Genomic DNA, 23,513 nt, shown 5'->3' with positions numbered 1-23,513 from the left:
GCAGAGAGAAGAAGGGATCCTTTATTGGAATTTTAATGATGGCAGCATGAGAGGCTCCTCCCCTGAGACATGCCATCCTTTCTGCTCTCAGGGGTCAGCACAAGAATGAAGCCCCACCCTGCAAGTCCCTCAGAAGGCAGGGTGATGAGGGAACAGGGGTACTCTAAGCCAGGGGAGCTGGGAGGGAAGGGAAGACGTGCACCCTCACCTCTTAGAGTGTTCCTTCTCCCCTGGGACTTTGGGATGGGCTGGCAGACAGGGCTCATGCAACAATGAATGGACAGAAGGTGGTACAGAAACGCAGCCCCATCACCCTTGGCAAGGGCAAGAGGGCTCGGAAGGACCATGCTGTGGCCACAGAGGGTCCAAACGTGAAGTATTTGCGGTGTACATACACGAGGGTGAGAGGGGCTCCCTCTGTCCCAGGCTATGCCTGGGGAATCAGAGAGAGGGAAGCACGGATGGCTTTGTCATGCCAGGGACATGGGTCTCAGCCATCCATGCCACCTGAGCCAGGGCTTGTACTACTCCTTGGCACGGCCAATGATGGTGAGAATATATAGGAAGATGTTAATGATGTCTGTGTACAGGTTCAGAGCCGCAAACACATACTCCTCTGGGCTTAGGGAGAGCTGCTTATTCCCCAGGAGCAGCTGAGTGTCCACTGCCAGGAACTAGGGGGTAAAGACATGGTTGGTATGAAACAACTTATTCACTCACTCAGTATCGCCCTGAAGGCCTCCCAACACCCTCCTCACTCACACAGGTGAAGAGCAGAGCGCCCAGTGAGGCATACACAATCTCCAGGATGCGGTTCCGGATGAAGATGCAGAGTATGGCGAAGATGAGGAGCACCACCACACTCACCAGGAGCACGCCCATGCACGAGGTGAAGTCATAGCGGGTCTAGAAGGAAGGGAAGGAGGTGAGAGACTGTGGATATTGAGGGCCCTGAGGCTTAGGGCCTGTCTTAGGTTCCCCTTACCTGCATGGAGAAGATGACCACCGTGAAGCAGACAGCTGTGGTGATGCCCACTGCCATGATGACTGCCTCTGTGTTGTAAAAGCTGGCTATCATGCCCACCATGTAGGACAAGCTGACGGTCAGGATCGACTGCAGAAGAGGACCACAGGGGGCCGTGGGTGTGTGGCGATGCTCCTGGTCTAACCCCTATGTGCCCCCCTTTCCTGTTCTACAGGCCTAGGGGTACTGGGCTCAGGTTTGGGAGTTACCAGAGCAACAAGGTTCCAGGGATGCTTTCGCCGGAAGTCCCCACAGCAGCTGAGGACAATGAGGGAGATGAAGAAGATGGCGTAGGAGACATAGTAGGTCCAGACATTCTCCCGGACAAAGCCCTTCACTTCCCCAACAAAAGTGAAAACGGCCACAGTCGACAGGGTCACTGACAGCTGCAGGGTCAGCACCAGAAACACCTGGGGAGGGAACAGATTAGAGCCTCACCTCAGCAGCCTCCCCATGAGTCCTCCCAGCTTACACACTTGCCAGGCCCAACCTTTCTGATGAAGGCCTGTCGAATGTTCTTGTCCCAGTTGACAGCGGGGAAGTCCTGGTTGTCATAGTAGGATGGAGGTCCTTCTTCCTGGTAGTTCCCATGCTGCGGTGCTGGGGGCACAGGGGCTGGGTCAGTGTCCCATTGAGGACAGCTGAATCCCTGCCCCTGCCCCTGCCCCTGCCCCATGTTTCCCTACACTTACAGCCAGGGTCCTGGAAGGGTGGTGGCTGCCCATAGGGGTTGGGGGGGAAGGGGCTCTGTGGGTATGGCCCTTGTGGGTAGCCTCCTTGAGGGTAGGGTCCCTGGGGGTAGCCACCTTGTGGGTAGGGGCTGGGCCCATGGGGATACCCTGGCTGACCATAGGGGGAGGGCTGGAAGGCAGGCTGTGGGTATGGGGCTCCAGGGTAAGGAGGCTGAACATAGGGAGGCATAGGGGGTTGGGGCCCCACAGGATATCCAGGGTTTGGGGGAGGATAGCTGTCCCCAGACACCAAGAAACTCTTTTCGTGGGACATGGCCTCGGGTTCTGTGGCTGCCCCTAGAGGAGAAAAAGGGAACAGTTACCTCTGAGAGACTGGAACCAGTGACAACCCCACCTGCTCTCAATCCAGGAAGAAAAAAAAAAAGCTGGACCACGACCTTTGTACGGGGCTTTAGGGAGCCTCAGAACAGGGAGGCAGGGAGCGTTGGGTGGGGCTCGGGGAGACCGATGTGGAGCCTTGAAAGGGGCTGCTCTAGATCATCTAGTGTGTGTGTGTGTGGGGGGGGGATGGGAGAAAGACTGATGGTTGTCAGCCTAGGCTTGGAGCTTGGAAGATGCCTTCTGACCGCCGCGGGTCTTTCGTGTTGGAGCTCAGCAACTAAGGGTCTGGGGGAGTGGCGCTGTGGCTAGAGAGGCGTGGGGGTGTGCCCCGGCCCTCCCTCTCCTATTCCGCCTATTAAGCAGCTTGAAGGGGCCAGCGCCAGCGGCTATTTCTATCCCAGGAAATCCCCAGGCCATCTGTGACTAGCCGGAACCCTGACCCTCCTCCTAAGCACAGGGCCGAATGTCCCTAGCTCCGGGTGCTGAGAGCAGGCCTGTATTGGCTGCTAAGGTGCCTGCTAGTAGGGTACGCCAGGAACAGCGGGGTGCGGGGGTGTGTGGGGGATGGAAACGACCAGAGGGCGTTCAAGGGAACAAAGCGGGGATAGGGACGACGGGGGAGGGGGCGGTGGCCATAGAACGCGTCCGGAGGGCCGATGGGCCCTCCCGCTGGGTGGGTGGGGGTCGCTGGGCCTCCAGTCTGGGCCGCTGCAGTGTGCCACCCCCTCTCGCCTGCTCAGGGCCGCAGGAGCGCCCCACCCCCAATGATGCTACCAGGCTGGGCGAGCGGGCAGCGAGTCCTGGCCGAACCAACCGACCCGAGGCGGCCGCACTCAGTAACAACGCAGGGACAGGATGGCCGACTGGCAGGGGACTGCGGCGGTGACACGCTCTTGGGTTTGGTTGGGGGCACTCACCGCTCCAGGGGAGCCAGAGGCCGGTGTCTACGGTGCCCGCTGCGCAGCCGCGCGCGTTGATGGCCGGTGCGTCCGCACCTGCACCCGCTGGGCGGCCGGGTTGCTTGGGCCGGCGCCTGCGGCTGGGGGAGACGCAGAGGAGCCTTGTGACTGGGCGGGCCGTGTGATGGGGCGGGGCCTCGTGACGGGCGGGGCGGGGCGGGGCCTTGTGATAGGGGCGGATGTTGTGACCTGTCAGCGTGCTTTTGCGCCGACAGAAACTGCTCCGCCCCGCCTGGCTAGGCAGTTTACTTTTGTGTTGTAGCCGTCCTAGGTCAGAGCCCTGTACACTGGCTTTCTGATTAGGTTGAAGTCTGGCGTGGGGGCTAACGACTTCTGGAGGCATGGTTCTGTTTTGGCTTATGTGGCTCTATATACGGGGAGTTAATTCCTAAACCCAGGATTTACTGAAGCCTCCAAGGACTCCATCCCTTCTCGGCTTTGCTGTTTTGAAGAGCTGGCTTGGAACTCACTATGTAATTCAGGCTGGCTTCAAACTTGTGGCCATCCTCCTGCCTCAGCCTTCCAACTACTGAGATTACAGGCATAATACACCACACCCAGACCGTACAGGTTCCCTTTTTATACACACCTGTTCCAGACCAAGAGACCTAATCATTTAATTGTTCCATTCTCTCCATACTCAGCCTCTTGTCACTTGTCTCATATCCTTAAACAACAGGCCAGGTGGTGGTGACACATGCCTTTAAGTCCCCCATTCTCCAGACAGAGGCGGGTAGATCTCTGTGAGTTCGAGGACAGCTTGTTCTATAAAGAGAGTTGCAGGCCAACCAGGGCTACATAGAGGAACCCTGCCTTGAAAAACCAAAAATAAACTTGTCAGGAAGCTGAGGTGGTACCAACTCCCTGACTCAACTCTGGTGGGAGATTTCCTGAAGAAACATTCCCTTGTGTGGTTTCCTGGTCCTCTGTAGCTTAGGACATTCTATGCTTCTTTGGTTCTTAATGTCTGGCCTTTCTGAGGCTTTACAGAAAGGCTGGGAATGGGTTCTCTCCTGAGTCTACAAAGTGTTGACAGCTGGACCTAGTAAGGATATGCCCAGTGCCTTTGCACGTCCTCCTGCTGTAAACATGCTCAACATTGTTGATTACCAATTCTAGCTGCATTCTGTTCCTATGATAAACATCCTGACAAAAAAGCAGCACAGGAAGGAATGGCTCATTGGGCTCGAAATTCCAGGTCACAGTCCATCAAAGCAGGAACTCAAGCAGCTGGTCACTTCGTGTGCACAGCCAAGAGCAGGAACCCATGCTACCTGTTTGTTTGCTCTCAGATTTCTTTTTTCTTTTTGTAAGATTTATCTATTTATTATGTATACAGTATTCTGTCTGTATGCCTACAGTCCAGAAGAGGGCATCAGATCTCATTATAGATGGTTGTGAGCCACCATATGGTTGCTGGGAATTGAACTCAGGACCTCTAGAAGAGCAGCCAGTGCTCTTAACCACTGAGCCATCTCTCCAGCCCTCAATAAGCTTTCTTATACAGTTCATATAAATGGTGGTTGTTCCACTCCTAATTAACAAGAAAATCCCTCACAGGCCTGCCCACAGGCCAACCTCTTTTAGATAATTCCACTCTAAGACTTTCTTTCTAGATAATTCTAGGATGGGTCAAGTTGACAGTTAAAACTAACCAGTACATGAGGCATTGTCAGTGTAACACCCAGTTTACTGAAATTCCTAAAAATTTAACAATGGCAGTAATATGAGCTGTTTTTGTGCACCCCTGCCTTTGACAGGCCCTCTGTAGCAGGTATTTATTTATCTAAATGAAGGACAGTGTGCTAGAAGGTGGCTAAGTCCCGTAAGAAGAAAGCATAGAGTAGGTGGGACTGGCTTTTGTAGAAACAGAATCTCACCTAATCTGCGGGATCTTTGAGGAAAATAAAATGACAAACACAAAGTTGAATATAGGAATTCAGAAGGCGCCTGGACAACTCAGAGGCCCTTTAAGTTTTTAGCTCCATGTTATATTTGCCACTAAGGGTTGTGTAAGGGAAATCATGGAGGTGGGGCGATCATTTGGCTCTGTGGGGATGGCGATAGCGATCATGTAGAGTAAAGCTGGTCCGGGAGTACTGGTTTAGGTAAAAGAGTTGAGGGCAGGGAGGTTGGAGCCCAGTAAGCATCAGAGCGTCCAGGTGTGGAGAGGGATTAGAGGAATGGGACCTGGGACCAATCAGACTTTAGGTTTTTACTGTCATTGGCCCTGGGGTTTGTAGCAGCTATTGGTATCCTGCCAGGTCTGTGGAAGATCCACAATGGGAGTGGCTAGGAGTGGCAGAGAAGAGAGAATAGATAGCATGGCCCTTTGAGAAGTTCTGGAGGCTCTTAATTGTGGGGAGCAGAAGGTAGTGGAGACTCAAGATCTACATACAGGGTTAGGGTTAGATGTATAGACTGGGTAAAACCATGATCCTCTGGAAGAACAGCGGAGGTAGGGCTGGCATGACTGGAAGGTGTGGGTAGAGGGCAACAGTAGTTACAGCCCTGGAGATGACAGAGGCAAACAGGCCATGATGGTGGGCAGGATTGGTGGTGGGTATAAAGGCACAGCCTAAAATCTGGGCATGGTTGTCCATGCCTACAGCTCCAGCATTCAGGAGAGTGAGACAGAAGAATCACTTCTAGTTCAAGGCCAACCTGGCCTGCATAGGGAGTTTCAGGCAGTCTGGGCTACAGGGTGACAACCTGCCAGACGCCTGTCCGAAAAATCAATGCTGCTCATGTCTAGACCCAGGGCACAGAAGCTTGGGGACTCTTGGTGGTGGTGGGGTACCATGAGGGGTAGATAGAGACTCAAGCATCCCATAGGGAGGGTGATTAGTCACAAAGGGAAACCAAGAAGGTAAAGAAAGTCTGGGAGACATGTGATCTACCTTGTCTATCAGAGGCTAGAGGCAGAAAGGATGTTAGAAGTTCCTCGTGGACCGAGGGTTAAGGCTTCACCAGGAAAGGAAGCGCCTGAGCACTGGCTTAGCACCTCCCTCTTCCCTTTCAGTCAGTTTCACTTTTGCTTTCCTATCTCAGGCCTTCTGCCTGGGAAGGACATCAGGCCTGACTGACTGGCTGGGGCAGCCTGGTGAGTGTGAATATTGGGTGGTGGGGAGCAGCTAGGGGCATGGGACAGGTGGAGCTGGCCTTTTCCCTTCCCAAGTGTCGCACCCCAGGACTCTGATGGCAGAGGTGGAGGCAGGGGCAGCTGTGGAGCTCTGGGGACTGCTCCCCGAAGTGTCAGATGAGCTACTTACCCTCTACTTTGAGAACCACCGTCGCTCTGGTGGAGGGCCTCTGTTGAGCTGGCAGAGAATTGGCTGTGGGGGTATCCTCACTTTTCAAGATCCTGCTGGTAAGGAGACTGACTTTAGGGACTGCCTGGGTGCCTTGAACTTTGATGTCTCTAACACCTTGCCTCTCCTCACAGATGCAAAGAGAGTCTTAAGCCAGGCAGAACACCAACTATCTGGTGTGAGGCTGAGCCTGAGGCCAGCCCCACCCCGTGCCCCTGAACGTTTGCTTCTCCAACAACTGCCTCCTGACACTTCACCTCTGAGCCTGGAGCAACATGTTCAGGCACTGCTGTGTGCCATAGGACACCCCATGCAGGCTTGCCATGCCCTGGCCAGTCCTCGGCAGGACTGTGCCCTGGTCCAGTTATCCATGCCCCTTTCTGAGGCAGGTAAGAAGCAGGTGAGAGGCAAGGTTGGGCATGGGCTTCTAGTTAAGGAAGGTGCCTAAGTTGACTTCCATACTTCCCACAGAGGTCTGTGCCCTGGAGGAGCAGGCCTGCAATATGCCTCTGAATGGGGTCACAGTGTCCCTGTCCTGGGTGCCCCAGACCCGAGCAGTACGTGTGGTGAATAGTGCTGTCCCAGTGGACCTGTTGCTCCTGGAACTCTACTTGGAGAATGAGCGTCGCAGTGGTGGGGGACCCTTGGAGGACGTGCGCAGCCTGCCTAGGCAACTGGGCACCGTTATCACCTTTCAGCAATGGCAAGGTGACTGAGAAGATGAAACTAAACTAACAGGACCCTTCCTCTATGCTAGAAACCTAATGGGCTTGCTTTCTTCTCTCTTCTTCCAGTGGCTGAACGGGTGCTGAAGCGGAAACACTGGCTGCAGGGCTCTGAGTTGAGCCTTGTCCCCCACTATGATGTATTGGAGCCAGAGCAGCTTGCTGAGGGCATGACTGGAGGGGATCACCCAACTATGTGGGAATCGGGAGCCGTTGAGCATGCTCTCCTAGATATTGTAGGGCTGGCAGGGGCCCCGACTATGACCGTGAGCTCTGGAGAGACATCAGGACAATTAGGAGCCTGTCTAAGGACAGGTCCTGTGGGGGCTCCAGAACAAGCCATGCCAGTAGATTTGGAGCCTGTGACGTCTCTAGAGCAAGAGGAACCTATAAACCTGGGAACTGTGGGCTCTCCAGAGCAGGATGATTTCATGAATGAGGGGACCATGGTGTTTTCAAGCCCAGTAGGTCCAGCAGAAAGCTTTACAGGGTCCTTGGGGCAAGGAGGATCTATGGCCTCGTCCTCTATGGGAGTTCAGAGGCAGGAGGGCCTGGAGGAAGTTGCCACAGGTTCACCAGGGCAGGAGGGGCTAATGGGTCTAGTGGGGATGGCCACAGAGTCTCCAGAGAGAGAGCTCGAAAGCCCTGGGCATGGGGGGCTGCAGAGGCAAGAGGGCCTGGTGGAGATAGTAATGTCAATGGATCCAGGGGCCATGCGCTTCCTGCAGCTGTATTATGAGGACCTTCTTGCTAGCCTGGAAGATGTTGCCCTTTTCCCACTTGAAGGAGTAGATGTGACTGGCTTTCGGGTAAGCTCCCCTCAGAATCTCACTTCGCCTCTTCTCTTACCGGGGTCCATCAGGTACCTTCCCTGTGCTCTGAACCTGTAAACTGTCTTCTTATGCCACAGCTTTGCGGACCTAGGGCCCCATGCCAGGCAGCCCAGGAGTTGCTGCAGAGTCTTCTGGGCAGCATTAGCTGCCATACACTGGACGTGAAGTACCCAGGCAGTGCCAAGTTCCTGTTGGGTGTGGAGGGGCAGCACCTTCTTCATGGACTGGAGGCTCAGTTCCAGTGTGTCTTTGGAACAGAACATCTAGCCAGCGCCATACTGGACATAGATCCTGAAAGGGTAAGATGGGTGCTCTCCTTTTTCTCACATCCCAGACCTAGACACCCCCTCTGCTGTGACTCTATCATCGTCTTCCCACAGATGGATCCCACTGAGGCTCTCCAGGTCCTCCATGGCCACAGCACAGACAGTGATGAGGACAACATGAGACTGGGTAGGGCTTCCCAGGGGCCCTGGGATGTCCTGTGGTGTCTTCTTGATTATCCTCTTCCTGCTCCGCCCTGTCATTTGTTTAGTGACCCTTTTGTGGTCTACTCTGCACCTACAGATATGATCTTCATGTTTTATTCATTCCAACTCATCAGCCCCCTGGCTAGACCTGACCCCTGACCCAGTGGCCTCTTTCTGCCCTTAGAGGAAGTCCAAGAGCTGCTGGCTACCCTGAAGGGGCTACATGGGAAGGACTGGCTACCACTGGAGATGGAGAAGGAGAAACCTGGAGAGCAGCCAGAGGAAATCACCCTTGAGCAGGAGGAGGAAAAACCCACACTTGAGACTGGGGATGAGCCCACTGCCCTCAGCACTGGGATACCCAGACTGTTAGAAGAAGAGGCCACACTGCAGCTGGCTATCCACCGATCCTTGGAGTCTCAAGGCCAGGTGGCTGAGCAGCAGGAGGCTACTACACTAAGGCGAGCCCTGGCGCTCTCCCTGTTGGAAGCAGAAAAGCCCCTGGATGAGGACACTGGGGGCAGAGCGCAGCTGGTGGTGCACATATCCTTTGAGCAGGATATGGATGAGGTGGACCGGGCGTTATCGGCTGCCTTGGAAGTACATCTTCAGGAGGAGACAGTGAGTCTCCAAGGCCGTACGCTACCCTCAGAGCTTGGGGCTCGCCTGGAGAGGTGCCACGATGTGAGCATTACCCTGCATGGTGACCGCATCATCCTCCGTGGCTTTGGGGTCCAGCCTGCCCAGGCAGCTCGTCACTTAGCTGCACTGCTTATTGGCCCCTGGGACCAGAATTTGACCTTTCCTTTGGAGGCTTCAAACAACAACTGTGAGTCTGTACCTTGGACTCGGGGAGGGTGGAATGGGTTAGTTTTGGGTCTAGTGCTTAAGATATGGCCCTGATGTTCTTTCTTCCTACGTGTCAGTGTCAGAGCAGGAGCTGAAAGAACCTTTGGGCAGGCTGGAGGCCCTGGAAGAGAAGTCCAAGGAGTTCCAGGATGTGGTGCAGGCCTTCTATGACACCCTGGATGCTGCCCACAGCAGGATCCAAATTGTTCGAGTGAGTTCATGTCCTGGGTTGCTGGCCTTGTGACCTGTGTACACTTCTCTGTGTATTACCATTAACTGACCAAAAGCTGTTCAAGGCAGATGTGTTGAAAGCTGATAGAATGGATTGGCACATCCATGCATGGCTCCAGGGACTTGGACCTGCCTGGGAGCATTGAGGGAATGAAGCAAAGACAAACACACCGATACATAGAAAGCTGGGATGAGGTCTGGGCTCTTACATGGAGAAACTGCAGCACCGCAGCAGCTGAGTGTCTTTAGTTTATGGAGTTGAGCAGGAGGTGGAATTAAGTTATTGCACACAGCTGGACAAGAAGTCTCTGTGGGTGCAGTCTTCAGGCAGTCACTATCCCAGGGGAGAAGGCTACGATGGACACTTTCTGTACATACCATCAACATCCACATTTGGACCATTTGCCAAGGTTCTGGAGTCCTTGGCATGGTGGCTCATGTCAACAACATACATACTCAGGGTTTCTCTGTTCTCTATAATAGATAAGTACCCTTTCTTTGCCCAGAGAACATTTAGAGTCTGAGGAAGATAGACAGGGGCACAGAGATTAGAGATCAGACAGCCCTGCCTGAGTGAGGCTCTCTCTCTACCAGGGACAAGATGGGCAACTAGATGACTCTATGCCACACTTTGTTTGGAGCATGGAGAGGTGATACCATCTGGTGGCCAATGTGAGGATCACACTTCCTGTTCTGGGGGTTCTGTCTCCAACAGAGGCCTGTTCTGGTAAAGGGCTAGTCCCACCTACTATTGTGTAAATAAAACAATAGACATTTTTTTTGTGTGTGTGTGGAGCTAGGGATATAGGTTAGTGGGAGAAAAATATATACACATATAAGAATTTATAAATAGTGGCTGCTCCTCCTGTATTCTTTTTTTTAAAGATTTTATTTATTTATTATATATACAACATTCTGCTTCCATATATATCTGCACATCAGAAGAGGGCACCAGATCTCATAACGAATGGTTGTGAGCCACCATGTGGTTGCTGGGAATTGAACTCAGGACCTTTGGAAGAGCAGTCGGTGCTCTTAACCTCTGAGCCATCTCTCCAGCCCGCTCCTCCTGTATTATTGTTAAATTTGGCAGCTATGCGCATGGACAAGAAACAAGCTAGTACCAAGTAGTAGGGAGCCATAATGAAGCCTCAGGACCAGGTACTGTCCAAGTGGTGAGAAAAGAAGAGCAGAGGCAGGAGGATCTCTGTGAGTTTGAGGCCATCCTGGTCTACAGAGCAAGTTCCAGCCCAGTCAGAGTTACATAGTGAAACTCTGTCTCAAAAACAAAAATAAAGAAATGAAGGACTGGGAGGGAGGGGCTGTCAGGCTAGTCTGCCTCGTGTGGTGAGGGAACCAAGAGTATACAGGGAGTAACCACAAAGACAGCCCTGGAAATATGCTAAGTAGATGGAGAGTAAGTCGGAAGAGAGTATATGATGAAGCCTGAAAAACTGAGTGCACTCATAGGGATGGTCATAAACCGATAGGAAGGACAGGAGAGTTGTCACTGTGTGGTACAACTGGACAAGGTGTGCTCCACTCTTGATGTTAAAAGTTGAGGATGGGGCTAGCAGCCTCAGTCATCACATAAAGATGACTGGAAATGCAGAATTTCTGGTCTTCCCTAGAGGTTACAAAGGTCACCACTGGGTCCCAACAATAGCTATCATCTACTACCGTCACTACCATCACCTTCACCACCATCACCATGACTGCCATCCAAAAGTACTGCGTTTAAAACCTACTGGTTTTGTTAGTAATATTTCTTCTAGTTAGTGTATGCATAACTTAAGATGGCACATTTGCATTTTTCTCTTATTAGAGACTTTTTTAAAAATTTTATTTATTATTTATATATACAACATTCTGCTTCCATGTATATCTGCACACCAGAAGAGGGCACCAGATCTCATAACGGATGATTGTGAACCACCATGTGGTTGCTGGGAATTGAACTCAGGACCTCTGGAAGAACAGTCAGTGCTCTTAACCTCTGAGCCATCTCTCCAGCCTGAGACTTTTTTTTTTTGCTTGTCTAGCTCTGCAAAGAAAAATAGAATGGTTTTTCTTTTTCTGCCACCTCTCTGCCATCTCATAATTTGGTTATGTGTTTATGCTATGTAGTTAAGATGCATAAACAAACTTCATATTTTAGTCTGCATGGTTTGGCTCTATGTTGATAATGAAAAAAATAAAACAGTGGGAGCTAGCTGGGCAGTGTGGCCCACACCTTCAGTCTCAGCACACGGGAGGCAGAGGCAGGAGGATCTCTGTGAGTTCAAGACCAGTCTGGTCTACAGAGTGAGTTCCAGGATAACCATGGCTACACAAAGAAACCCTGTCTCAAAAAACCAAGAAAACAAAACAAACAAATAAATCTGCAGGAGATAAAGAGATGACTCAGAGGCTAAGATTACTTGTTATTCTTGCAGAAGAACTGGGCTAAGTTCACAGCAACCACATGGTGACTCACAACTATCAGTAACTCCAGTTCCAAGGAACCTGACACCCTCTTTGAACTCTGCTGACAACAGGCATGTATGTGGTGCACAGACATACATGCAGGCAAAACACACACACTATTAACATAATCTATGTTTAGGATATATGTTTCAATTTTTATTTATTTTCTTTTATGTGTATGACTGTTTTGCCTGCATGTATGTCTGTACCACATGTGTGCCTGGTACCCAAGGATGCCAAAAGAGAGCATCATGTGGTGCTGAGAATTGAACCCATGTTCTTTAGAAGACAAACCAGTGCTTTTGACTACGGAGCCATCCAGCCCTTAAAAATAATCTATTTTAAGTAAAAAAAAAAAAAAAAGCAAAAAGCAGTTCAGAGGTTGGAGAGATGACTCAGTGGTTAAAACTGCTTGCTGTACTTTCAGGGTACTGTTTGAGTCCCAGTAACCATGTTAGGCAGCTCACAACTGCCTGTCACTCCAACTCCAGGATACCACTGATGCCTTTCGGTCTCTAAGTGAAATGACACACACATATAAAAAAAAAAGTCTTACCTGGAAGATGGTGGCACACACCTTTATTTTTTTAAACGTTTTATTTATTTATTATGTATACAACATTCTGCTTCCATGTATATCTGCACACCAGAAGAGGGTACCAGATCTCATAACAGATGGTTGTGAGCCACCATGTGGTTGCTGGGAATTGAACTCAGGACCCCTGGAAGAGCAGTCAGTGCTCTTAACCTCTGAGCCATCTCTCCAGCCCTCATGGCACACACCTTTAATCCCAGCACTCTGGAGGCAGAGGCAGGTGGATCTCTGTGTTTGAGGTGAACCTGGTCTGCAGAGTGAGTTTCAGGACAGCTGGAGCTACACAGAGAAACCCTGACTTGAAAAAACCAAGTATTAGCCGGGCGGTGGTGGCGCACGCCTTTAATCCCAGCACTTGGGAGGCAGAGGCAGGTGGATCACTGTGAGTTGGAGACCAGCCTGGTCTACAAGAGCTAGTTCCAGGACAGCCTCCAAAGAAAAAGAAAAAAACAAGTATTTGAATTAAATGTGTGAGCCATACTTGCCTGTAATTTGATATAAATGTAAACTTTCTATGGTCTTTCATTTGCTAATATGCGCTTATTTGTCTTCATTATTATCTTGGCTCTGGGATATAATGTTTAGATTCAAAATATGTATATTCTGACCAGGTATTTGAAGACACTGCTCTCCTTCCATCTTTATGTGGGTGGGTTCTGGGGCCTGAATTCAGGTCCTAGGCTCACACAGTAAGGGTCTTTACCTGCTGGGTCATCTTACAGCTCCCCCACAAAAGTTAGTATAATTGCTTTATTTTTATTTATTTATTTATTTATTTTGGTTTTTCAAGACAGGGTTTCTCTGTGGCTTTATTTTTATTTTTAAAAATATTTTATGTATGAGTGCTCTGCATGTATGCCTGTCGGCCAGAATAGGCCACCATATCCTATTATAGGTGGTTGTGAGCCACCGTGTGGTTGCTGGGAATTGAACTGAGGACCTCAGGAAGAGCAGCCAGTGCTCTTAACTACTGAGCCATCTCTTGGCCTGATTTGTTTTGTTTTTGTTTTTGGTTTTTTTTGTGTGTGTGTGTTTTGGAAAGATTAAAAAGAAATTGTGTCTTTCGTGGTGGGGGGATTATGTGTACTTGACTGCAGGTGACTATGGAGGTCTTTGATTCCCTCTGGAGCTGGAGCCTCAGGCTGTTGTGAGCCTTCTGATATGGGTGATGAGACTCAAACTTGGGTCCTCTGCAAGAGCAGTATCCACTCTTAACTGCTGAGCTATCTCTCCAGCCCCATGCTTGATGATTTAGTAACATCAGTATTGGAGTTGAGAAACCCAGTGTGGGATTCCCCATTTGTATTTGTATACTGACTTTGGTGTATATGTATATATTTGCAAAGTTTCTTCACTTCAAGCATTATGGTCATCTGTTAGGTGACAGGGGCATATCTTTCCCAGTGTCCTTGGCACTTCATGGTTCTCTCCATCTGGTGACATGGCCTCCAGCTCAGGGAAGCATCTTCCACTATGTCCCCAGGTGTGCCACCTGTGTCTCTTGGCTTATGGAGTTATTTTGAAGCCAGAGCTTAGCCCTCCTGCTGCTTTGTGCTCTCGCCTGTCTTCTTATGGTTCCTTTCTCTTTTCTTTTAGCTCTGTTCTCAGCACCAGTTCCTTAAATCCATCTAGAGTACCATGTAGTTAAATCTTTAGCTTTAGCCATTTCATTATCTAGCCCACTCACAGTTATCTCTGCAACCCTTTCCTCCTCCTTGTCTTCTTTTTCTTCCCCCTTCCTCCCTCCATCCCTCCCTCAGTTCCCCCCTCCCTTTCCTTTCTTATCCTGGGGATCCAGTCCACTTGCTCAGCAAGCACTCTGCCCCTGCACTGTCCCCAGCCTGGCAATCTCATCTGCAACGTTCTGTTTCTAATATTTAGACCCCTTTTCAGAACAGCTCATTTTGTTTTGTGGATGTTGTTTGTACTCATCTGCATTCTTCCTCCAAAGGCTATTTAGAATTTCTTTAAAAGCTCTGTTTGAAACCCTGAGTTTGTTCCTTCTGGACTGAAGTTGAGTTGGTTGGCTGAGGCCTCTCCTCTACTGTTTGAGGTTTGTTGTTGTTGTTGTTTGGTTTTTTTCAAGACAGGGTTTCTCTGTGTAGCCTTAGAGCCTGTCCTAGAACTCAATCTGTAGACCAGGCTGGCCTCTAACTCACAAAGATCCACCTGCCTGTGCCTCCCTAGTGCTGGAATTAAAGGTGTGCACCACCAATGCTGGCTACTGTCTGAGTCTTAACAGCACTGAAAGGCAATATAAGCTCCTGGCTGGGATTTCGACTGCTGAACCTGATTGTTGGTCCTAAGTTTAGGTGAGAGTGGGTGGAGTCTACCCACCTGCAGAGTTTCTTAGAGGAGTCAGACATCCCTAAAGGGCCTTTCCTGGAAGTCAACTCTCCAACTTGTCCCATAGAGGTGGTTAGTGTATTCCTCTGGACATAGCATGATGAGGGCCTTTAAGTTTTCGTTCAAATCCCAAACTCTTCCTTTCACCAGAGAGTTGAGTTCTGCTCTTTTTCTGGCCAGTGTAGGGATAGATTCCCAATACCTCACCCCAACTACCGTGCACTTGGCAGGTGGAACGAGTGTCACACCCACTGCTGCAGCAACAGTACCAGCTGCATCGGGAGCGCCTGATGCAATGCTGCCAGCAACGCCCCGTGGAGCAGGTCCTCTACCACGGCACATCGGAGTCTGCAGTGCTTGACATCTGCGCACACGGATTCAACCGAAGCTTTTGTGGCAGAAACGGTAAGGCCTGTGTAGGGCAGGGACACAGGCCATGTCGACACTGGTGACCCTCACCTTGTTGTCTCACCTGTCCTGTCCTGTAGGCACACTCTACGGACAGGGCGTGTACTTCGCCAAGCGTGCTTCCCTGTCGGTACTGGATCGCTACTCGCCTCCCAACACAGAAGGCCACAAGGCAGTGTTTGTGGCACGGGTGCTGACCGGTGACTATGGACAAGGCGCCCGCGGTCTGAAGGCGCCCCCTCTGAGGGCCTCGGGTCAGGTCCTTCGCTACGACAGCGCCGTGGACTGCCTCCAACAGCCCAGAATCTTTGTTATCTTTCATGACACCCAAGCTCTGCCCACTCATCTAATTACCTGCAAGAACATATCCCGGGATACCCCCTGATAACTGCCTTGGTCTCTTGAATCTTTTTTCCTGGACATTTGACCTAAGAGGACAACTTCTGATTCCCTAACTAAGCGTCAGGGCTTCCCCTCGGGGCGCTCCTTGCTGCTGGCTGGAAAGCCAGGATAACTGGACTAGGGAGGGCCAGACCTAACCGGTTCCTTGGCCTGCTCGACCGCCAGGGGTCAGTAGAACACGGCCGGAGGGTGCATTGCCAGGCACGCCCGTGTTGGTTGGACCGCGCCCTAGCGTGGCTCTGTCTTTGAATAAACGTGTACTTGAAACCAGTTAGATAGAAGGACTGGCTGGAACTCCGAATCCGACCTGTTTGGGGAGTGGGAGCCACCCATGTGGCTAAGGGCCGGGTCAGCTGTTCAAGGAAAGGGTGGGGGCGGCGGTGGGCCCTGAACCCAGGCATCTAGACTCCGGTGCACTCCTACGACCTCACGCTCGCCAGCAGCATCTCGGTCTCGTCCCGGTCGGCCAAGGTGTGCGCACTCAGTGGGTGCCGCCTGGATCTAGACATATCGTGGGCTCCAGATCTGCCACTTCCCGGATGAAGACTCCTGGCACGTAGCTGGGTCACGCGTAAATCGTTTGCTAGCTCCTGGAGGTGCCCAGGCAGCGCAGTTCTCGGTGGGACCGGGGCGGGGCTCTGAGTTCGCCCCGCCTGCGCTGCCTCCGCGGTTCTCCTGGCCCCAGGAGTCTGGCTGCAGCGGCTGAGAGAAGGCAAGCGGAACCACCAGGAGCGTAGATCTGGGAGGGTATGGATTGGCTCGAGAGTTTGGGGGACGCGTGTAGGGTGGGGTGGGGTGGGCTCAGACCACCCGGAACTAGGTGCTGCCTCGCAGCCTCTCTTGCTCTATGCAGAGAACAACACCTCCAGGGATCAGGAAATTGCGGAACTGGACCGGAGGTGCTTGAGTAGAAAAGGCTGCTGTGAAGGCAGGCTCGGCTGGGGGCTGGAGCAGAGACAGCCTACCGAGGGCCCCCGCGGTGCAGCGGGGTCGGGAGAGGCACCATCTCGAGGACCGCTGACTCTTTCCCAGCCCTTGGCCTGAGGGTGGAGGCACAGAGCCCACATTGTGCCCCCACGCTACGCCACCCTGCTGAGACAGAGCCCCATTCACCTCTTTGCACGCCAGTGCTCTTGGGGCAAGGAGCTGGGGCGTATGCACGCGTGGGTATGCGTGCGCTTTGGCTGCTCCTGCAGTAAGCTGGTGGGTTGCTAGAGCGGCTGCTGGGCTCCCCCGGGCCTTGCGGCATCCGAGTTCCCGCAACCCACGCCGCTGCGGCTCCAGCTATTTATAGGCGGTTGCTGCAGAGATCACAGAGATAGAGGTGGGACTGTGCGGACTGGAGGTGGGGTAAAGTGATGGGGATTCCTAAAGACTGAGGCAGGTGATAGAATGCAGTGACCAGGGCCTGGGGTTGGGGGTCCTTTTCTAAAGAGTGGGACAACAGGGGCACACAGGCAGTGTTTGTTGATGGCCTCCTTGCCAGCCCATTGGAGGATCAAGGGAGAGGGAACCCAAGATTGAAACGCAAGGGATCTAGTTGTCCCAGTGACAGGGCCCTATCAATGTGTACTTGGAGGTAGCGCCCTCTTCCTCTCTGCTTTGACAGGTGGAGGGTAGAGTCAGTGTCCTGTGTTGGGAATGGGGGTGAGGGAAGTAGTCAGCGTTTGGGTAACTAAGAGACAGGAATGATGGTCAGTGTGTGTGCGCTGGAGGAGGTGAGGATAGATGGGAATGGGGGAGAGAGGTTTCCAGTCTGAGCTGAGCACCAGAGGGTCAGTGTGTGGGCAAGAGAGAGCCTAGGAGGAGTTTGGTATCAATGTTTAGGTTAAGGAGGTGGTAGGTCAGTGTAAGGTATCAACTCCCCCCGCCCCAGGCGAGACTGAATCCCTCTTACTCTCCCCCCAAGAGGCCATGTCAGGGGAGGACTCGGAGGTACGGCCAGTGGCAGTGACTGAAGGGAGTTCCAATGGAAGCAGTGGCTCACCCAGCCCGGGGGACACACTGCCTTGGAACCTTGGGAAAACACAGAGAAGCCGGCGAAGTGGAGGTGGTTCTGTAGGCAATGGAAGCGTCTTGGATCCTGCAGAGCGAGCAGTCATCCGCATTGCAGGTAATGGGCAAGGGTCTGGTCTGCCAGCCTCCTTAGCATAGGTGTTGAACACCTTATATGTACTGCATGCAGATGCTGGACTGGCAGCTGAGGGAAGGCTTATCCTGTCCTGGTGCTGTGCGGACAGGCAGCACAGCTCCACCTGCTGGCTCTACCTTGGGAGCTGCAGAAGGATGGAAGTCCGGGGGCTGGCTTCCTGCTGCAGCTGCGCATCAGTGGTCTCAGGGAAAAGGGTCCAGAGGCCCATCTCCAATAGGAATAATTTCTTGGACTCATGAGGTCAAACTTCTTCTAGTTTTGGCTGCTGTCGGAGGGTTGGGGACACATTGCCACCTAAAAGTAGAAAATGCTTGATCTGTGAGAGCCAGGGTCCAGCTGTGCCTTTCCAGAGCTGCCAGTCCGAGGATGGGAAAGACCAATGGCACTCTGGGAGGCTGCAGGCAGTTGGAGGGTAGTTATCTGGAAGCCAGCCTGTTCTTTTGGGATATGGGTCACCTAGCGCTGGAGGCCATTGGGCGGGATGTCCTGGGAAAGGGAGCACTGGCCCCACCAGCAGAGACCTCTGGGAAATGATGAGGTATTTGAAAGGCAGGATGGGACCTTGCAGGAGGTAGGAGGGGTGAGAGTGGAATGGCCAGGTGTGGAGCACAGAAGTGGTACAACATCCAGGAACTTTAATGGTGAGAGCAAAGCAGCAGCTCCCCACTCTGCATGAAAGACTATTCATGATCCACACACACACACACACACACACACACACACACACACACACACACACACCATGCCATAAAAGTTTCATAAAAGGGGTTATTTTCTTACTTGGATTCATGAATACCCTGCACACTTCAGATTTTTAGAGACGGGGGTGTGGGTAGAGATGGGGCACCTCAGTAGCCCCCTTTTGCTGGTTGGGTGATTTCACTGCCCTTCATGTCCCCACCGGCTATCGTCTTTCTGTTCTCTGGTAATTTTCTAAGGACTGATTTCTGGAAGCTCTTTCTGCTCATGGTGCGTGTTGTGTTTAAAGTTCCCAGGAACAGTGCAGTGTCCGTGGGAAAAGGAAGGTGTGTCAATGTTGGGAGACAGGTCTGTGTCAGACGGATGGATAGAAGCCCCCCCCCACTTAATTACTAAAGTATTTTCTTTTGTAAATTGTGTACTCCGTTTCTCTTATATGCGATGTTTTCCTGTGCTCTAGGGGCTTTTTATATTCCGCTGTTACTACGGAGGAGACTTGTAAATAATAGCGAAAGGAGGGAGGGAGCCAGGCAGGAAGGGCCTCTCAACCAGATGGCCCAGGTGAAGTTGCCCGGGGCTAAGGAGAAGTCCCAGAGGGTCTAGGGAAATGGCCACCACCTAGGGCTGAGTTCTGGGTGAGGAGGACTAGACTGTCAGTCTGCCGCATCTGGTTCCCGAGTGGGCAGGGAAGTGTTTGCAACTGGATCTGTGCGAGATCAAGGCTCGGATTCCCGCGAAGGGGCGCCGGGCAGCGGACACTGCTACCGGGCGGTCCCCGACTGGCCGTCCCGGCCCCGCCCCGCCCGTGGGGCATCCTGGGTGCGGGGCGGGGCGGGGCGGGGGAGGCCTCTTTAAGCCGCGCGCGCGGAGGCGGCGGGGGCAGAGCGGCTGCCAGGGCTGGCCTTGCGCAGCGGGCCCGTTGCGTTCTGCTCCCGCCGGCATGGCCGATCTGCTGACATCTGGCCAGCCACCCGACGAACAGGACTTCATCCAGGCCTACGAGGAGGTGCGGGAGAAGTACAAAGGTACGGAGCCTCTGGCCCCTGTTCCGCTCTCCGAGCGCGCGAGCCCCTCCAGGTTAGCCAGCCTGACAGCCGGCCGTGTCCCCAGCTGCTGTCCCGACCGTTGTCCCAACAGAGTCCAGTCAGTCGCCGCAAGTTTCACCAGCCTCGTTCGCCCCCTGTAGCCTTTGGGGCCCAGGGAAGAGATGGATGCTCTCCACCGAGCCCCCGCGTCTATGACCTTAATAGGACATCTCGAGGCACGGGTGGGTGGGGTGGGCCCTGGTGGGGGCGGGTGTGTTGTGTGTACCAAGTAGGGCTTGTCAGGGTCCGACAGTCTAAACCAGTGTCCGGTGTCTTTGCCCAACAGACACGTGGGTCAAGGCTAAACCATCCCCTGCCCCTCTCCTGAGGCAACTGCCTATGTGGGGTGGGGGTGGCTGCTATTGCCTGGCAGTGAATGGCATAGCTGCTGCCTCTCCTCACCTCCCCAAAGTGGCCAGGACTGGGCCACACCCTCCCTTGGCCTGGAACTCCATCGCACCCTGACTTTGTCCTCTGGAAATAGTCCCTTCTTCTTGTCTAGAGGAACCTCACAGTGTCCTACCAGCTCAGCCGGTGGCTTTGGCAATCTTTACCTGGTTCCATGCCCTCTTTCATCCTTGGACCTGCCCTGAGGCTGTCAGCCACTCAAGGCCCACATGTTTGGCTCTGAGTTGGGGTCTTTCAAAGACTTTGAGGTCTGGGTATGTGCCCCTGGGAAGGTTCACGTGGAGGGCCCAGGCAGAGCCCAACAAAGCAGGTTCCAGCTCCACATGGCTGGTTTTGCTGGCTCTGCCCCCAAGGGCAGCTCAGGGAGAGAAGTCCTGCCGCTGCTTTGCCTGGAGCCTGTGGTGCTACTCACCCAGGCAGGGTAGGTTTCACAGTGCTGGGGGCACAGTGGGTGTGCTGTGTGGGCATCTGCTGGTTCTGTGGCTGGCCAGTTGGCTCCATGTGGGTCAGGTGGTGATGCTTCTAGCACAGGAGACTCTTGAGCCTGACCACTGTACCCCTAGAGAATCACTGGGAGGGCTGGCCTGATGTTCCGCCCTAGAGGGTCTACCCAGAAGGATGCATGACAAGGAAATACCATCTATCCAGGCTACAGCCCTCCTGGCAACCCCCAGGGCAGACTGTGTAAACTAGTGTTGACTCTGGAGTAGCACGTTCATCTGGTTGGGTGCTGGGCTATAGGGTCCAGTGCTGGAGCTGAGCTAGTGTAAGCATCCTGCTAAAGCCATCCTAGCCTCTTCTTCCCGGGGTAGGAGTTTCCTGCGCATCGAGTGTACTGACCCTGGAGGTTCCTGGGGCCCAGCTCTGTGTCCGTCCCTAGCCTAGTTCCACTGGAAACAGAGGTCCATGTTGGGCACACTGGGCAGTATTGGCCCTCATCTGTCTTCGGGCTTGGCCTTGGAGGCTGGGGAGAGGGCAGTGGGTGCAGGAGTACTGCCTGAAGTAGAAACGTCGTCATGTGACAGTGCAGCTGCCTATGCATGTGTATCTCACCAAAGTAGCTGAGTTGCTAAGTAGGATAGCAGGTGCTGGGGGCTCCTAGAGCAGTGATGGAGGACCAAGAATACCTCTGAGGCATGCCAAGGCACCAGAGTCTCCTGGACTCTTGATTCCATACAGGAGATCGTTGAGGGCTGGGGCTATAGGCCAAAGCAAGGAATAGCTTTGGGTTAAATCCAGAGGTGCCCGATTTACCCCCCTTCCTTTTGAGGCCTGACCCTAGTGATCTCATTGAGACCTGACCCTGGTGGTCCCATTGGGCTGCTGCTGGGGTTCCTGGATTGCAAGGGCATGTCCCCAACAAGTAAGGCAGAGGACCTGGTGCCTAGCATTAGCCATTGACGGCCTTGACGATGACTATGCCTCTCTTCTAGGCCCAACTCACCTTTGGCCTTTTCTATGGAAGGCTGGCAGGGAAGCTCGCCTGCTTTTGCAAGTCCCACCTCACATGTCTGAACTGATGAAGGGCACTAGCTCCCCCTCCCCTTTTTTCCTTCAGGTTTTTTTCTAGACAGGGTTTCCCTGTGACTTTGGAGGCTGTCCTGGAACTAGCTCTTGTAGACCAGGCTGGCCTCAAACTCACAGAGATCCGCCTGCCTCTGCCTCCCGAGTGCTGGGATTAAAGGAGTGTGCCGGCAATGCTAGCCTTTAAAGAGATGCTACCTTCTGCTTTTGGCTCATCCCACTGACCTTCACTCCTATTTACAACCTCCCAGGCCTCTTCCCTGGAGTCATTCCTGGCTTCTCTTCAGTTGGAAATTCCCAGTCTGCCCCACAGGGTAATGGTTTTCCCGAAAACTTTCTATTCTAAACTTCCGGTCTGTTTGAGCCTCCTCTGTCATTTTGAAGAGTTGAACACTGCTGAAGCTTGTGGCTGGAGAGCTCTGAGGGAACCACACTTGATGTGGTGCTGTGAGCTGATGAATTTACTGCCAACAGGTCCACCTGTGAGAGGCACCCTGAGCCCCGTTCCCTTGTAGAGCTGTGCCATGCTTCTGTGCCGTAGGAGCTTGTGGTCATGAGGAGGGCAGGGAAGGTTTTTAAGGGGGATGAGACGGTTTAGGACATGGGGATGTCTGGTGAAGAAGGAAAAGCTCAAGTCCCCCCAAGCTTAAGTTAGGGCCCCAGTTTATGGTGCAGGACAAGAGCAAGGCCTTCAAAGCTAACCTTTGTCAATCATGGGAACCATATAGCAATAGGTAGCCCGGTTGGCAGGGTGGGGCTTGGGAGTGATGACCAGACTGCTAGGTTATCGGGGCAAAAGGTATAAGCAAGGCAGGAATGAGTACTATTGGTGAGTGGGTAAGGACTAGGGGTTAGGGATTTGTAGGAAGCGTATGCCTGGGAGATTTACACATGGGCTGGGGAAAAGGTGGGTTGGGAAAAGGCTGAGAGCTATGTCTACAGCAGGACCTGGGGGGTGGGGCGCAAACTCCCTTGAAGGCTGTGGCCTACCTGGTACTGTTGTGGGTCATACCCTCGCCTGTGTTCCTGTCCTTTTCCACACTGGACTCTGAGCTTTGTTATCTGTGTCCCTAGCACCAGCACACACACTCCACCCCCACCCCCGAATTTGCAGGGTGTTTTTGTGGATGAATGGTGACTGTACAGGAATCCTATGCAGTAGAGCTCAGGTGGCAAGGGTGAAGGCTGGCAGTTGTTTGGGGGCTCTTTGGAGACTTGTGGTCTCTTTATTATGGAAAGTAAAATATGCTTTCAAAAAATCTAGCACAAAGGAACTACCTTAAAGAAAAGTAGTAAAAAGTGGTGTGTGTGTGTGGGGGGGGGGGCGGGACGACAGAGCTTCCTTGTACTCACTACCTCTCAGACGATGGTGGCCTCTGGAGTTGATGACCTCTGAAGCCACTGGCTTTTCTTGTCAGCCCTTATTCTGTTGACCTCATGCTTATTAGTGTTTGGGTGTACTTCACATGGCATAATACACGTGTTTAAAGTATACAATTTGCCAGGCACTGGTGGTGACCGCCTTTAATCCCAGCACTTGAGAGGCAGAGGCAAGTGCTCCGACTTCCAGGCCAGCCTGGTCTACAGAATGAGTTCCAGGGCTATACAGAAAAACCCTGTCTCAAAAAACAAAAAACAAAAAACCCAAAACCAAACAAACAAGCAAAAAGGTGTACAATTTAATGTATTTATTTATTTATTTATTTATTTATTTATTTATTTATTTATAGAGTATTGGTGGAGTTTTACATCCATCACAGTCAATTCCAGAACATTTTTATCCCTTAGGCTCTGCTGTCACTGATCTGCTTTTAGCCCTTATGGATTCTGGATTGGATATTTCATATTTCATCTAAATGGATGCCTACAATTTGAATCTACCATCTCTTACATATACCAGTAATTTTTCCACCCCCCTTTTATTCCCACCCTGGGTTTTTGTTTTTGTTTTTG

General features: G+C 52.4%; 3 protein-coding genes across 7 annotated transcripts in view; 2 read left to right on the top strand and 1 right to left on the bottom strand.

Moving 5' to 3' along the window:
* On the bottom strand, positions 1 to 3,146 carry Grina (glutamate ionotropic receptor NMDA type subunit associated protein 1). The gene is made up of 7 exons (XM_027404264.2): positions 3,015 to 3,146; positions 1,717 to 2,052; positions 1,515 to 1,624; positions 1,234 to 1,434; positions 986 to 1,114; positions 763 to 906; positions 1 to 674 (listed from the first exon to the last, which is right to left on the bottom strand). Exons 2-7 carry the CDS (start codon positions 2,027 to 2,029, stop codon positions 525 to 527), a joined length of 1,047 nt encoding a protein of 348 aa, XP_027260065.1. The 5' UTR covers positions 2,030 to 2,052; positions 3,015 to 3,146; the 3' UTR covers positions 1 to 524.
* A 2,868-nt stretch (positions 3,147 to 6,014) lies between these two features.
* Parp10 (poly(ADP-ribose) polymerase family member 10) lies at positions 6,015 to 15,966 on the top strand. Of its 3 annotated transcripts, XM_027404193.2 has the most exons (11): positions 6,015 to 6,159; positions 6,235 to 6,426; positions 6,502 to 6,756; positions 6,839 to 7,075; positions 7,162 to 7,901; positions 8,003 to 8,224; positions 8,306 to 8,378; positions 8,580 to 9,224; positions 9,322 to 9,455; positions 15,113 to 15,287; positions 15,371 to 15,675. In XM_027404193.2, the coding sequence occupies exons 2-11, from the start codon at positions 6,255 to 6,257 to the stop codon at positions 15,673 to 15,675; spliced, it is 2,958 nt and encodes a 985-aa protein (XP_027259994.1). In that variant the 5' UTR covers positions 6,015 to 6,159; positions 6,235 to 6,254. The 3 variants fall into 3 exon arrangements, 2 of the variants coding, with proteins under 2 accessions (XP_027259994.1, XP_027259995.1); XR_003483077.2 differs by lacking the exon at positions 15,371 to 15,675 and adding an exon at positions 10,070 to 10,202 and having other exon boundaries at positions 6,084 to 6,426; positions 15,113 to 15,242; XM_027404194.2 differs by having other exon boundaries at positions 6,086 to 6,426; positions 15,371 to 15,966.
* Positions 15,967 to 16,239: 273 nt separating this feature from the next.
* LOC113834516 (plectin) overlaps positions 16,240 to 23,513 on the top strand; it is a 67,113-nt gene continuing 59,839 nt past the window's right edge. The window contains exons 1-2 of one of the 3 annotated variants that reach the window (XM_035440687.1): positions 16,240 to 16,404; positions 17,602 to 17,805. In XM_035440687.1, the coding sequence (XP_035296578.1) occupies positions 17,607 to 17,805 (199 nt within the window). In that variant the 5' untranslated portion in view covers positions 16,240 to 16,404; positions 17,602 to 17,606. Of the gene's footprint in view, positions 16,440 to 17,601; positions 17,806 to 19,415; positions 19,569 to 23,513 lie in introns of those variants that run through there. The other 2 variants (XM_027404150.2, XM_027404154.2) reach the window with 2 other exon arrangements.

This window comes from Cricetulus griseus, chromosome 2 (genome assembly GCF_003668045.3).
Source record: "Cricetulus griseus strain 17A/GY chromosome 2, alternate assembly CriGri-PICRH-1.0, whole genome shotgun sequence".
NCBI lineage: Eukaryota > Metazoa > Chordata > Mammalia > Rodentia > Cricetidae > Cricetulus > Cricetulus griseus.
The sequence above is the reverse complement of the archived record's forward strand: the minus strand, read 5'-3'. Positions and strand labels throughout refer to the sequence as shown.